Below are 13,432 nucleotides of genomic sequence, written 5' to 3'. Positions count from 1 at the left end.
GCAGGAAGAACACCTTGAGCCCCAACCCTGCAAAACCCCACCTGTTGCCTCCAGGAGAGACTCAAGAAGCTGCCGAGGTGAACAAGCACTCCTTCATTTCTGCCGAGCACTCCTACGCCTCCCAGATGCCTGAGCACTCCAAGAAGCACTTGTATCCCAGAGGTGGCCCCTACCCTGGACCAGCACCCTCCAGAAACGACACAAGGAACACCAGAGCAGGACCCTTGGTTGGGAAAGTCCTGCCTTTCCGCCACCAGCAGAACATCCCCCCCCACCAACAGCCCTTGGGGGCCCTGATGAGGCACAGGAGCAGCCTGCTCTCCTCCAGGCTCAAGGAGGACTTCACCAAGTCCCACAGGGTCAACATGTGTGGTGAGTCCCTGAAGGTGACCTGCCTTTGGGAGGGACAGTACCTCTTCAACCTGGACAGCAGGTACACCAACGATGACCTGGAGAAAACCATCATCCGCGCCCTGCATGGGTAAGTCAGGCTGGAGGGACACCTGCTGGGGACATCTCCTGCTGGAGTGCTTTAGGGAAGGGCTTTCCCTGCTCCTTCTTGCTTTGCTTTGCATGGTCGTTGCCTTTGTCCTCATCCTCAGTTGCACAGTTTTGCTGTGTTAAAGCTGGTGGGTCTTTGCAGAGAAGGGTTTGGGGGTGTTGGGTGAGGAGAAGCTCAACAGGAGCTGGCACCGTGTGCTGGAGCCCAGAAACCACCCTGTGTGTCCTGGGCTGTCACCAGCAGGGTGACCAGCAGGGCCAGGGAGGGGATTGTCCCCTCTGCTCTGCTCTGCTGAGACCCCCCTGCAGGGCTGGGGCCACCTCTGGGGTCCCCAGCACAAGAAGGACATGGAGCTGTTGGAGAGAGGCCAGAGGAGGCCCCGGAGATGCTGGGAGGGCTGGAGCAGCTCTGCTCTGGAGACAGGCTGGGAGAGTTGGGGTGTTGAGCCTGGAGAAGAGAAGGCTCCAGGGAGCAGCTTCTAGTGCCTGAAAGGGCTCCAGGAAAGCTGGGGAGGGGCTTGGGACAAGGGCAGGGAGGGATGGGATGAGGGAGAATGGAGGAAAACTGGAAGAGGAGAGATTGAGGTGAGACATTAGGAAGAAAGTGTGCACCCACACACCTCTCCTGCCATCCCTGTGAGTGCTGCTGCCCCCAGGGGATTAGACTCAGGATTTAACAGCCCCCAAAGGCCCTCCCTCCCTCTCTCTCTGCACCAGCTGAAATCCCCAAGTTTTGCCTACAAAGACTTTGCAGGCAAGTGGGGATCTTGCTTTTCAAGAGCCCGAGTGTTGCCAAAGCCCCACAGAAAACATCTCTTTTACTCAAGCTCAGTGTTATTGGCATTGTTCTACTGGGAAGTGTCCCTGCCCATGGCAGGAGTTTGGTACCTGATGATCTTTAAGGTCCCTTCCAACCCAAACCATTCTATGGCTCCATGATTACAGTAACATTTCAAAGAGAAATTACACAGCATGGAATTTAACACATACCTGTTTATTTCACAGAGATGAACCCGATTAATCCAGCCCATGCAGTTCATCACCATAGGTAGGAACACACAATTTCTCAGACCCCAGGGCTAGAATGAGCCATTTCAGTCCTGCCCAGGACCCCGTGAGAAGGACAGGCTTGTTCTGCACAAAGCCTCTTGGCAGACAAGTGTCCATGGAAGAGCTCAAGGATCTTTTCTATGGACTGCTCTTGTCTGGCCTTCCGGATGACCCACAGGATATGAAGAACAAATACTACTCCCAGAAGAGATTTCATGAAGAGGTTGAAGTCCTTCATGAGACTTACTCCTCATGACAGCCCAGCATCCTGAGTGTGTACATATAACTGCTTTTCCTTATCACTTATCTTCCCTTCCCTCTAAATAAATATCACTACCTCAGGAATAGGGAGGAGGGCACATGCAGCCTAAATGCTTCCAGCTTCCAGGAAAATAACCAAATCACACACACACACACAAAAATCCCCACACAAACCCCTCAACTTTCAGACTTTGGCATCTGGACTTTTTCCAATTTGCTTCCCCTCTACTATAATTATCAAACAATTTTTTCTTGCTCCCATTTCCCTGCCAAACCCACATTTCAGAGGAAAGGGCAAAAAATTGGGAAGCATCTCCCCTCTGCACCTCTCAGCCCAAAGCCCAGCCCAGAACACTGTTGCAGACCTGACAGCAGTGATCCATAAAACCAACAAAAATACTTCTACCCCAAACACGTTGACATTCTTGAATATGGGAAAGCTACATATAATAAAAACTAATGGTCCTGCAGTGCTGTGTCCTGGGCTGCATCACAAGCAGCATGGGCAGCAGGGCCAGGGAGGGGGTTCTCCTCCTTTCCTTGGCTCTTGTAAGACCCCACCTGGAGAACTGTGTCCAGCTGTGGAGCCCCCAACACAAGCAGAATATGGAGCTCCTGGAGCCAATTCAGAGGAGGCCATGGAGATGATCTGAGGGCTGGAGCAGCTCTGCTCTGGAGACAGGCTGGGAGAGTTGGGGTGTTGAGCCTGGAGAAGAGAAGGCTCCAGGGAGCAGCTTCTAGTGCCTGAAAGGGCTCCAGGAAAGCTGGGGAGGGGCTTGGGACAAGGGCAGGGAGGGATGGGATGAAGGGGGAATGGAGGAAAACTGGAAGAGGAGAGATTGAGGTGAGACATTAGGAAGAAATTCTTTGCTGTGAGGGTGGGGAGACCCTGGCCCAGGTTGGCCAGAGAAGCTGTGGCTGCCCCATCCCTGGCAGTGTTGAAGGGCAGGTTGGATGGGACTTGGAGCAGCCTGGGCTGGTGGGAGGTGTCCCTGCCCATGCAGGGGGGTTGGAACTGGATGATCTTTAAGATCCCTTCCAACCCAAACCATCCTGTGATTCCCACAGCTCTGCAGCTAGAATTGCTACCTTTGCAGCCCTGGTTTTCTCTTTTTTTTCCCAAGCTGGAAGCTGCACCACACCATCTGTGGGCATCTGCAGTCCCCTGCTTTGGGACTTACCACCCTGGGGAACCAGGAGGTAAGTTACCTTGTGCTAGTCAACCAGAGGGAGAATGAAGACATTTCAGGCTGTGTTTCCTTCTCCTTCCAGGCCCTGGGACCCTGATCTGCCTGACGACGTGGAAGAGATGAAGCTGATCCTTCATATGTGGGTGGCTCTTTTCTACAGCAAACCCAGCAAACCACTGAGCAGCACGAGGAAGGTGGTGGAGCACAGCAACCCCGAGAAGTACGTCTCCATAAACACCACTGGGGACTGTCTTGAGCTGAGTGATGATGGTGAGGACTGGTTTGGGTTGGAGACATGTCCTGCAGACTCGGGGTCAGACCCTGACCAGACTCCCAGCAGCTCTCTGGATCACAGCACTCGTTGCCAGGGCCCTCTCCACCCAGAGGAGAGCCCTGCAGACTCTCAGACTGATGCTGATGGGACTCCTGGTGTTGTTGATAGCACTGTGTCATCTTCTTCAGGGGAGCTTCCTTGTGGAGAGGAGGAGCCTTCCTCCACAAGCTGTCCTGAGAGCCTTTCCCTCAGTGAACATGCTGAGGAGAGCCAGGCTGTGAGAGACAGGCAGCCTGTGGTCAGTCCTGGGGAGCATGTCCATGATGTCTCAACTATCCTTGAGGTAAGAGCTTCAAGTTTTGGGTGATACAAGCCTAGGAGGCACGTGATGAAGTTTGTATTTAGAGCTGTGGAATGGTTTTAGTTGGGAAAGACCTTACAGATCACCAACTCCAACCATTTCCCCAGCCCTGCCAAGGTCACCTGCACCTCTGGAGCAGGCAGAAGTGTTTGGGGAGGAAAGGTGGGATCACTCTCCATAGGGTCCATGTAGGTTTGCTTGGACAGATAAACTCAGTTGAGAGAAGAGGATGCTGCTACATACACGACTTCTGGGCACTGGCTGGTGGCCCCTGCCTGGTTTAGCCTAATTTTTAAGCCATTTCAGGCTGTAAAGAAGGTAGAAAGCTTCAAAACCTTTCCCTGTCTGGCTGTGGGGCTCTGTTTGCTGGCTGCAGTGGGGGTGGTAGTGGCCCTCATGGGGGTGAGGGTTCAACCTGGGCTTCTTTTTAGAGCCAAAACTCATCTCCCCCATTGCTGTTGAGGTGGTTGAACTCACAAAGTTGGAGCTTTTAAAATATCCAGGTCCTCCTGCCTTTGCTTCCCCTTGAAGATTAACCTCTGAATGGTCTTGTTTCAGAAGGAGGCACTCAAAGAGGAGCTGCTGGACACTGCAATGACCTCCAACCCTTGGGATGAGCTCAGGGATGCCACCAAGCCCCAAGCTGCCCTGGGCAGGGAAAACCCACCCAGCCAAGCCCCAAATTCCAGTACAGCTCCTTGGAATGATGCACCGAGTGCACGGCATGGACCTGGAGAGCAGCAGGAGAGTGGGTGGACAGCAGGGCTGGGGGGTGGCCCTGGCCCTCCTGAGGGCAGGGAGGTGGTGGGAGATGTTGAGCACTCTGCTGAGGTTGGGGACAGCAGCTGGGACACCAGCAACTGGCTGCAAGGTGCCTGTGGTTTGATGCCTTTAGAAGTGCAGCCTGAAAGTGCAAAGCCCAATGGAGCCAGTGGAGAAGGGGAGGGATCACAAGACCCCTTTGGACATTCAGAGAAAGGGGAGGAAGAGGTGGAGGAGGGAAGAAGAGAGAAAGAGGACCCAGAGTCTGAAAGCACAGGCCTGGGGACTGTTGTTGCTTTAGCATTTTCTGAAAGGGATGATGCTGAGCATGGACACAGCCAGCAGAAACCTGTGGATTCAGCATCTCCAAAGGACTTTAGTGCTCTTGGAGAGGGCCCTGTGCCCAGCCCTGCTGCCTCAGCATCCCCCTGCCCAGGCAGATCAACACCAGGGCTGTCAGATGGGACTGAGAAGGACCCTCAGGGGCTTTCTGGTGAGATAACACCGAGCCTGGACACGCTGCAAGACCCCTGGGAGGCTCTGGCCCCTCCAGATGCAGAGACAAACGGGGTTGATTGGGGACAGGCAGCCAGTCCAGCCAAGGAAGGGTTGTCCTGTGCCGGGGGTGGGTCGGTGCTGCCCTTCCCATCCCATCCCAATCCTGCCGGGGGTGCAGGGCCAGACAGCGCCACGGGAAACCTGAGCCCTGCTGGAGAGAAGCTCCGGGAGTGCTTGGAGCAGCAAGACGAGGATCGTGCGCCCTCTGCAGAAAAGTGGGCGCCACCAAGCCCCAAGCTGCCCTGGGCAGGGAAAACCCACCCAGCCAAGCCCCAAATTCCAGTACAGCTCCTTGGAATGATGCACCGAGTGCACGGCATGGACCTGGAGAGCAGCAGGAGAGTGGGTGGACAGCAGGGCTGGGGGGTGGCCCTGGCCCTCCTGAGGGCAGGGAGGTGGTGGGAGATGTTGAGCACTCTGCTGAGGTTGGGGACAGCAGCTGGGACACCAGCAACTGGCTGCAAGGTGCCTGTGGTTTGATGCCTTTAGAAGTGCAGCCTGAAAGTGCAAAGCCCAATGGAGCCAGTGGAGAAGGGGAGGGATCACAAGACCCCTTTGGACATTCAGAGAAAGGGGAGGAAGAGGTGGAGGAGGGAAGAAGAGAGAAAGAGGACCCAGAGTCTGAAAGCACAGGCCTGGGGACTGTTGTTGCTTTAGCATTTTCTGAAAGGGATGATGCTGAGCATGGACACAGCCAGCAGAAACCTGTGGATTCAGCATCTCCAAAGGACTTTAGTGCTCCTGGAGAGGGCCCTGTGCCCAGCCCTGCTGCCTCAGCATCCCCCTGCCCAGGCAGATCAACACCAGGGCTGTCAGATGGGACTGAGAAGGACCCTCAGGGGCTTTCTGGTGAGATAACACCGAGCCTGGACACGCTGCAAGACCCCTGGGAGGCTCTGGCCCCTCCAGATGCAGAGACAAACGGGGTTGATTGGGGACAGGCAGCCAGTCCAGCCAAGGAAGGGTTGTCCTGTGCCGGGGGTGGGTCGGTGCTGCCCTTCCCATCCCATCCCAATCCTGCCGGGGGTGCAGGGCCAGACAGCGCCACGGGAAACCTGAGCCCTGCTGGAGAGAAGCTCCGGGAGTGCTTGGAGCAGCAAGACGAGGATCGTGCGCCCTCTGCAGAAAAGTGGGCGCCTGTTGGCAGCAAAGCCACCAGCACAGCTGGCCCCGAGTCACCCTGCAGCCAGGGGCTGTCACTAACCGTGTCCCCTGACTCCAGCTCTGCGTGCCTGACAGCTCCTGATGGAGCCACAGATCCTGCTGCTGCTCCAGAGGACCAGGAGCTCCAGGCAAACAACCAGGCCCCATCACAGAGTGACCTGGGAGGGAGCAGCTCCCAAAGGTGTGGAGACAACGTTGGTGCTGACCTCACTTCTCTGAGCACTGGTGGATCCAGCCAAGAAGGGGACGTGGGTTTGGTGGAAGAGCAGCAGAGCAGCCCTTCTGCCAACTGCAGGGATGTGCTGGATGAGCCCTCAGGAGCAGGTGGTGGCCAAGGCTTCACCTTCCACTGCACAGCCTCAGCAGGTGACTCTGAAGCTGGAGGGGGTGAGGAGGTGTGTCCCAGTGTAGAGAAGCCCCCCGGGAGCAACAGAATGGACACAGCCATGGTGGCTGACACACCTCAGGAGCCAGAGACCTCTCTTCATCACCTCCTGGAACCAGAGCCCTCCTCCCCACTGAGAGAGGGGGTGTCTGCCACGAAGGAGCACCCCAGGAAGCAGCAGAGCTCCCCAGATGGCCTGTCCCAACCTGCCCACAGAGGCTCAGCTCCTGCTTCTCCCTCCCAGCAGGACCCTCTTCTCCCCCCTGGTGGAGACGCAGACCCTCCCCACCACTTGTCAGAGCAAAGCCAGCAGGGGACAGCCCTGTGCCAAGGTGGGGGGTCCTGCCAGCCAGGAGGTGCTGCAGAAGTGAGCGTGGCTGCTGAGAGCTCCTCAGAGCCCGGGAGTGCAGAAAAGGGGACACATGACACAGGCCAGTGCCCTGCAGAGCCAGCAGGGAGCTCCCCCACCCAGCTGCTGCTGCCAGGCCACCCAGGATTGGTGCCACCTTCTCCTCTGCCTGCTCACAAAGCAGGTCTGCCCAGCTCTGAGCCCAGCTCACTCCTCCTCAGTGTCCACCCTAAGATGCTCTCTCCTGGCAGGAGTTCTGCTCCATGGTCCTGCTGCAGGGGGGACGAGGAGGAACCCATCCTGCCCGAGGGTCTGGAAGGAGGAAGCAGTGTCCCTCTTGCCAGCCCTGCATCTTCCCCAGAGGCCAAGGGATCCCATGCTTTTGCTGAAGATCTGCCCCATCCCAGCATGGAAGTGGGAGAGGGAGAAGAGCCCAGGAGGCTTTCTGGAGAAAGCCTGGACCTTGGTGACACCAAGGATACTTCAGACCTCCCGAGGGCAAAGCAGCTCCCCAGCACAGACGGACATGTGGGCTCAGCCTTTGAAGACCCTTTAGAGCCTTCTTCCCCCAGCCACTCAGACCAGGAATATTTTGGGGGGACTTCCCAGTCTCTGCTGGCAGCCAGAGGTTCCTGCACCAGGGATGTTGCAGGGAGAAGGACCGAGGGTGGCTCAGAGGGGAGCAGGGAGGACTGGGGGTCGCTGGGGGCCGAGCGGAGCCCCTCGATCATCAGCCCGGGGGACATCGGCCCGGGGGAAACCAGCAGCGGGCACGTTCCTCCCTGGGTCAACATCAGGGACAGGCAGGGAGTGCTCCAGGACTACCAGAACTTCGTGGTCACCAGGAAGTGCCAGGAGAGGACAGGAAACGTGCAGCCCCCCAGGAGGCGCAGCCACTGCGCGGGGGAGTCGCACTTGTTGAGGTCGCTGATGAGGACTTGGGGGGGTTTTGAGGAGATCACCCAGCAGACCCTGGACATGGAGTGTCTGCGTTTCCATTATAAGCTAAAGCAAATCCTGAGGGGTGGGAAACCACCCTTTTCTACCTCCAAAAGCATCTTTCCAAAAGACTTTTCTCCCCGGGTGATGTCTGAGACGTCGCCTGTGCCCGGAGCTCCCGTCCCGCTGTCCGCACGGAGCAGGAGCCCTTTGCAGGTGACCATCCTGCCCTCTGAGACCTGGCTGAGCAGGCTTGGCTGGCACCACCAGCAAAGCAGGTGGCATAGGGACCTGTGTGCCCCCTGGCAGGAAACCCTCTGTGACCAGAGGAGCAGGCCCAGACCCCAAACCACCAGCCAAGGCCACCTGCATCCCTTCCACCTCAGCAAGCTGAAATGTGACAAGCTGAAGGACTCCAGGGGGGACGTGGCTGAGTTCAACGGGGCCAGGCTGGGGAGGGAGGGTGGAAGGATGGTCCCAGCCCTTGGGGAGGCCACGAGGGAGTGGCCTTGCCCCAGGGAGGTAGTTGTCTTGGAGGAGATGATCGTGGACCTGTGCAGCACCCTGAGCTTCCGCCTGCACAGCCTGGCCCGGGAGGCCTGTGCCCACGCCGGCCACTTCTACCTGGTGGAGACAAGTGAGGACCCTTTCTTTGCAAAAGTGAAGGTAATGGCTGGTCCTGCTGGCCTGGATGGGGACGGGTGGCCCTGGGGTGAGAGCTGAGGGCAGTGGGAGTAGGCACAGGGTGAGCTCACTCAGCCCAGCATGGCCATTTCCCCCCAGCTGCCACCACCTGGAATTAGAATAATGGAATCATTTTGGTTGGAAAAGACCTTGAAGATCCTCCAGTCCAACCCTTCCCCCAGCCCTGCCAAGGCCACCCCTGCCCCGTGTCCCTCAGCACCATCTCCAGGGCTTGGAAACCCCTCCAGGCATGAGGACTCTACCTGCCCTGGGCAGCCTGGGCCAGGCCCTGACAACCCTTTCCAAGAAGGAATTGTTCCCCAGATCCAACCTCAACCTCCCCTGGCACAACTTGAGGCCCTATCTTCATTTTCTATCCCTTGAACATCCCCTGAGCCAAAACAGGTTGAAGTTGATGCAGGAGCAGCCCAAACTCAACCCTTCCCATGGTGGCTTTTGCTTGAACTGTCATTAAGGGGTTGGAAACTCTGGGAGGGTGATTGCCCAGGAGGATTTGCTGCTCCAAAGTAACAAAGAGACCTGATGCCACCTCGAGGTGGTTTTCTAGAAGTTTTTTGCCAACAAAGGTCAATGGCTGCTTCATCCTCCTCTGGCTGGAGCACACCAAACAGCCACCTTGGCCCCAGGATGCTGGGCTGGGGTTGCTGTCATGCTCCTCCTTCCTCTCCCCAGACACCTGTGCCAGGAGTGTGTCACCACTCTGGTGAAGATCTCCCTACAAACCTTCTTAGGTGCTGCCATGATCTCTGTTCCAGAGCCTGCTGAAGGCAGATGGTCGCCTGGAGATGGAGCCCCAGAGCTTCTGCAAAGCCAAACACCCAGACACCCAGAGGCTGCTGGTGGTCATCAGGAACGAGGACATTTCCTCACACATCCACAAGGTGAGGAGGCCTCAGCCCATCCTGTGTTCTTTTCTTGCCAACACTGGGGTTTTGAGTATCAGGATCCACTTCAGAGGGTTTCCCACCTGACACACTGTGGGTGGGACTGTCAGTCTCTGCAGAGACACTGTTCTCTGTGCTGAAGGAACTTCATGAAGAGCTGTTGAAAACAAGTGTCTCAAAAACATAAAATCACAGACTCATTCTGGTTGGAAAAGACCTTTTAAGATCATCATGTCCAACCATGGACCCACCAAGTCCAGAGCTAGAACATGACCCCTGTCAGCCCATTTTTAATTGCTGAGGAGCTTCACTTGGAGGAGCCAAGCTCAGAGCAGTCAGGCTGGTCTTGTCTCATGTCACAGGGCAGCTCAGCTGGGCTTTGGCTGGTGGGCTCCAGTGGATATTGCAGCAGACTGAGCCACCAGTAGCTCCCCATATCACCATCTGCTGCTTTGGGGTCAGGCTGTGGGGACATGAACATGTGTCGGATGAGGACAGGGTGGGCTCCCCAGGTTCCTCAGGAGCAGGTGTGAGCTGCAAAGCTCCCCCAAGGGTCAGTGCTGGGGCTGGTCTGGTTCAACATCTTCATCAACGACCTGGATGAGGGGACAGGGTGTATCTTCAGCAGGTTCATTGATGATTCCAAACTGGGAGGGGTGGTGACACTCCAGAGGGCTGTCCTGCCATCCAGGGTGACCTGGACAGGCTGGAGAGCTGGGCAGAGAGGAACCTGGTGAGGTTCAACAAGGGCAAGTGCAGGGTCCTGCACCTGGGGAGGAAGAACCCCATGGACCAGTAGAGGTGAGGGTTGGACCTGCTGGAGAGCAGCTCTGAGGAGAAGGAACTGGGAGTCCTGGTAGGTGGTAAATGATCCCTGAGCCAGGAATGTGCCCTGGTGGCCAAGGAGGCCCATGGGATCCTGGGGTGCATGAGGAAGAGTGTGGCCAGGAGGTGGAGAGAGGTCATTGTCCCCCTCTGCTCTGCCCTGGTGCGGCCTCATCTGGAGAACTGGGACCAGTTCTGGGCTGCCCAGTTCAAGAGAGACAGGAACTACCAGAGAGAGTCCAGGGAGGGCAACAAAGGTGAGTGGGGGGTTGGAGCATCTCCCTGATGAGGAAAGGCTGGGAGAGCTGGGGCTGTTCAGCCTGGAGAGGAGAAGGCTGAGGGGAGACCTTCTTAATGCCTCCAAGTGTCTCAGGGTGGGTGCAGGAGGATGGAGCCAGACTGTGCTCAGCAGTGCCCAGGGGCAGGACGAGGGGCAATGGGCACAGGCTGGAACATGGGAAGTGACATGGAAATGGGAGGGAAAACTTCTTTGCTGTGAGGGTGACAGAGCCCTGGGACAGGCTGCCCAGGGGGGCTGTGGAGTCCCCTTCTCTGGAGACTTTCCAGACCCACCTGGGGAATGTGCTCCAGGGGATCCTGCTTTAGGGGGGGCTGGACTGGCTGATCTCCAGCCCTGACAGCCCCGGGGCTTCAGAGAGGTGCAAACTCTGTTTGAAAACCCCTCTCCACACCCTGTCTGGCTGGAGCAGGTGCCCTGCTTGCTGAAGCTGAAGCAGAGCCCCAGCGTGGTGTTCGCTGGGCTGGACAGCCCCGAGGACCTCACCAGTGGCACCTTCCAGGAGCTGTTTCACACCGGGGGCTTCGTGGTGTCGGACAACAAGGTGCTGGAATCCGTGACCCTGGGTGAGTCCTCTGAGCCTCTTCCCCTTGGGTGCAGACACTGGGTCAGCTCCTGCCTCACCTGCTGCTTTGCTGACACCTTCCAGAAACTTCCCACCATGTCCTCTGCTCCTGCTTTGGTAGGGGAAGCTCATTTCCCTCTGCCCCCTTCCCAAGCTGGACTGTGGGTCCTGATCTGGGCTTCCAAGAATATCTGAAGTCCAGTGAGGGCCACCAAGATGGTGAGGAGCTGGAGCAAGGGTTGGGCAAGGAGGTTCAGCCTGGAGAAGGGATGGACAAAGGGGAGACCTTGTTGCTGCCTTAATGAGAAGTGGCAGAGAAAATGGAGCCACACTCCTGGAGTTGCTCACGGATGGGACAAGAGGTGCCAGGGACAAGTTGTTTTTACTCTTCAAGGTACTAGGAATTAAAAAAAATCACAAGGTGTTCAAACTCCAGGATGGGATCCCAGTTTCCCAACCCAGGTTGTGAGTCTCCATCCTTGGAGATATTCAGACCTCACCTGAGCAACCTCAGCTGGCCCAGGGTTGAGCAGAAGTTGGGCCAGAGATCCCCCCCCAGCCACCCCTTTTCCACCCTTGGTTACCCTTTGCTTCTTGTCTCCTCAGGCCAACTGAAGGAGGTGGTGAAGGTGCTGGAGAAGCTGAACAGAAGTGGGAGGTGGAAGTGGCTCCTTCACTACAGGGAGAGCAAGAAGCTCAGAGAAGACATCAGGTAACAATTGGTGGCTCCCACTTCTCTGCTGTCCTTGTCACCACAGCAAGGACATCCCCACCAGAGTGGTCTGTGGTGTCCCTTGTTACCTTCAGTGCAGGGACACAGGGTGAGTTAGGTGCCTCTGCTTGGGTTTTGGCTTCTCACAAGTTGAGTTTGAGGATTTTTTTTGGTTTAAGTAAGAACTTTCTTCCTTGGGTGGGAGACCCTCTGTGGGCACTGCAGCCCAGGAGGGGCTTGAGGAAAGGCCCCAGAAGTGGCTGGAGGAGCTGCAGGCTGCAAAAGCTGCCTCTGCAAACTGAGCTGCCTTCCCACCAGCTCAGCCCAGCTCCTACACACACCCACCAGGATCTCAGGAGACCTCCCTGGGCCTCTCTCTTGCCCCTCCATCTCTTCACTCTTTCATTTTCTCGTCAGGTGTTTGGGCTGTCAAGTTGAAAATGTGGGAGAGGAGCTGGGGTGTCCTGAGTCCAAAACCTCTGGGAGAAGCAGAACTTCTCCTCTTGCTTTCTCCTGCTCGTGGAGGTTCTTTGCAGCAACAAGAAGAGAAAGAGAAAAGGGTGGACAAGTTCCATGGGAATGTTGGGCTTTTATCATGGTTGAGCTCAGAGAGGGGTGATGTTGTTGGGCAGGCTGCCCAGGGGCAGGGAAGGACAACCTCCCAGTAACCACCTGGGAGCAAGGAGGAAACTTCTCTGAGCAGAAAATGCCACCACAAACCAGGAGGAACCTGGAGAATCGTAGAACACAGAAAGGTTTGGGTTGGAAGCGACTTTCAGGATCATCTAGATCCAACCCCCTGCCATGGGCAGGGACACCTCCCACCATTCCAGGCTGCTCCAAGCCCCATCCAACCTGCCCTTCAACACTGCCAGGGATGGGGCAGCCACAGCTTCCCTGGGCAACCTGGGCCAGGCTCTCCCCACCCTCACAGCCCAGAATTTCCTCCTCGTGTATAAAAACACTCGTGAGGCTGGAAGGGGCCACACGTGTCCCATCACACCCGCTGATTCCTTGGGAGGGGGCCAGAGGGCTGAAGCCCCTCCCCACCTTCACCTTGCCCCTGTCCTAGCAGGGTGGATGCTGAGGCCCAGAAGAAGCACTTCACCCTCAAGTCCTGCCAAGGAGCTGAGCTGGTCGAGGTGCTGCACTATCACGGCTGCGACGCCGCCGCCGCCCCCGACTCGGAGCACGTCCAGTGCCTGTTGAACCTGCAGGTCCAGCACGTCGGTGCCAGGCTCGCCGTGTATCTCACAGGTAGGGAAGGGCTCTGGGTGCTGCCCTGTGCCCTCAGCACCCACCAGCACCCACCGGGATTGGCCTGGGAGTTGGTGGAGGAGGGAGAAGAAACGCTGGGTTTCGCTGCCGCTAGAAGTGCTTGGTGGGTAAAGTGGGAGTTGGAGTCATTGGATGGAAGAGCAGCCCTGAGGAGAAGGGTTTGGGGGTGTTGGGTGAGGAGAAGCTCAACAGGAGCCATCAAAGCCACCCATGTCCTGGGCTGTCACCAGTAGGGTGACCAGCAGGGCCAGGGAGGGGATTGTCCCCTCTGCTCTGCTCTGCTGAGACCCCCCTGCAGGGCTGGGGCCACCTCTGGAGTCCCCAGCACAAGAAGGACATGGAGCTGTTGGAGAGAGGCCAGAGGAGGCCCC

General features: G+C 57.1%; 1 protein-coding gene across 1 annotated transcript in view; it reads left to right on the top strand.

The window, feature by feature from the left end:
- Positions 1 to 13,432, top strand: part of FAM208B (family with sequence similarity 208, member B) — a 29,171-nt gene that overhangs the window by 14,717 nt on the left and 1,022 nt on the right. Inside the window, exons 11-18 of the mRNA XM_010000308.1 lie at positions 55 to 481; positions 3,085 to 3,315; positions 6,754 to 6,873; positions 7,134 to 8,460; positions 9,255 to 9,380; positions 10,919 to 11,072; positions 11,678 to 11,783; positions 12,859 to 13,040. Of these exons, the coding sequence (XP_009998610.1) occupies positions 55 to 481; positions 3,085 to 3,315; positions 6,754 to 6,873; positions 7,134 to 8,460; positions 9,255 to 9,380; positions 10,919 to 11,072; positions 11,678 to 11,783; positions 12,859 to 13,040 (2,673 nt within the window). The remainder of the gene's footprint in view (positions 1 to 54; positions 482 to 3,084; positions 3,316 to 6,753; positions 6,874 to 7,133; positions 8,461 to 9,254; positions 9,381 to 10,918; positions 11,073 to 11,677; positions 11,784 to 12,858; positions 13,041 to 13,432) is intronic.

Source organism: Chaetura pelagica, unplaced genomic scaffold (assembly GCF_000747805.2).
Source record: "Chaetura pelagica isolate M959 unplaced genomic scaffold, ChaPel_1.0 scaffold466, whole genome shotgun sequence".
In the NCBI taxonomy this organism is placed as follows: domain Eukaryota; kingdom Metazoa; phylum Chordata; class Aves; order Apodiformes; family Apodidae; genus Chaetura; species Chaetura pelagica.
The sequence above is the reverse complement of the archived record's forward strand: the minus strand, read 5'-3'. Positions and strand labels throughout refer to the sequence as shown.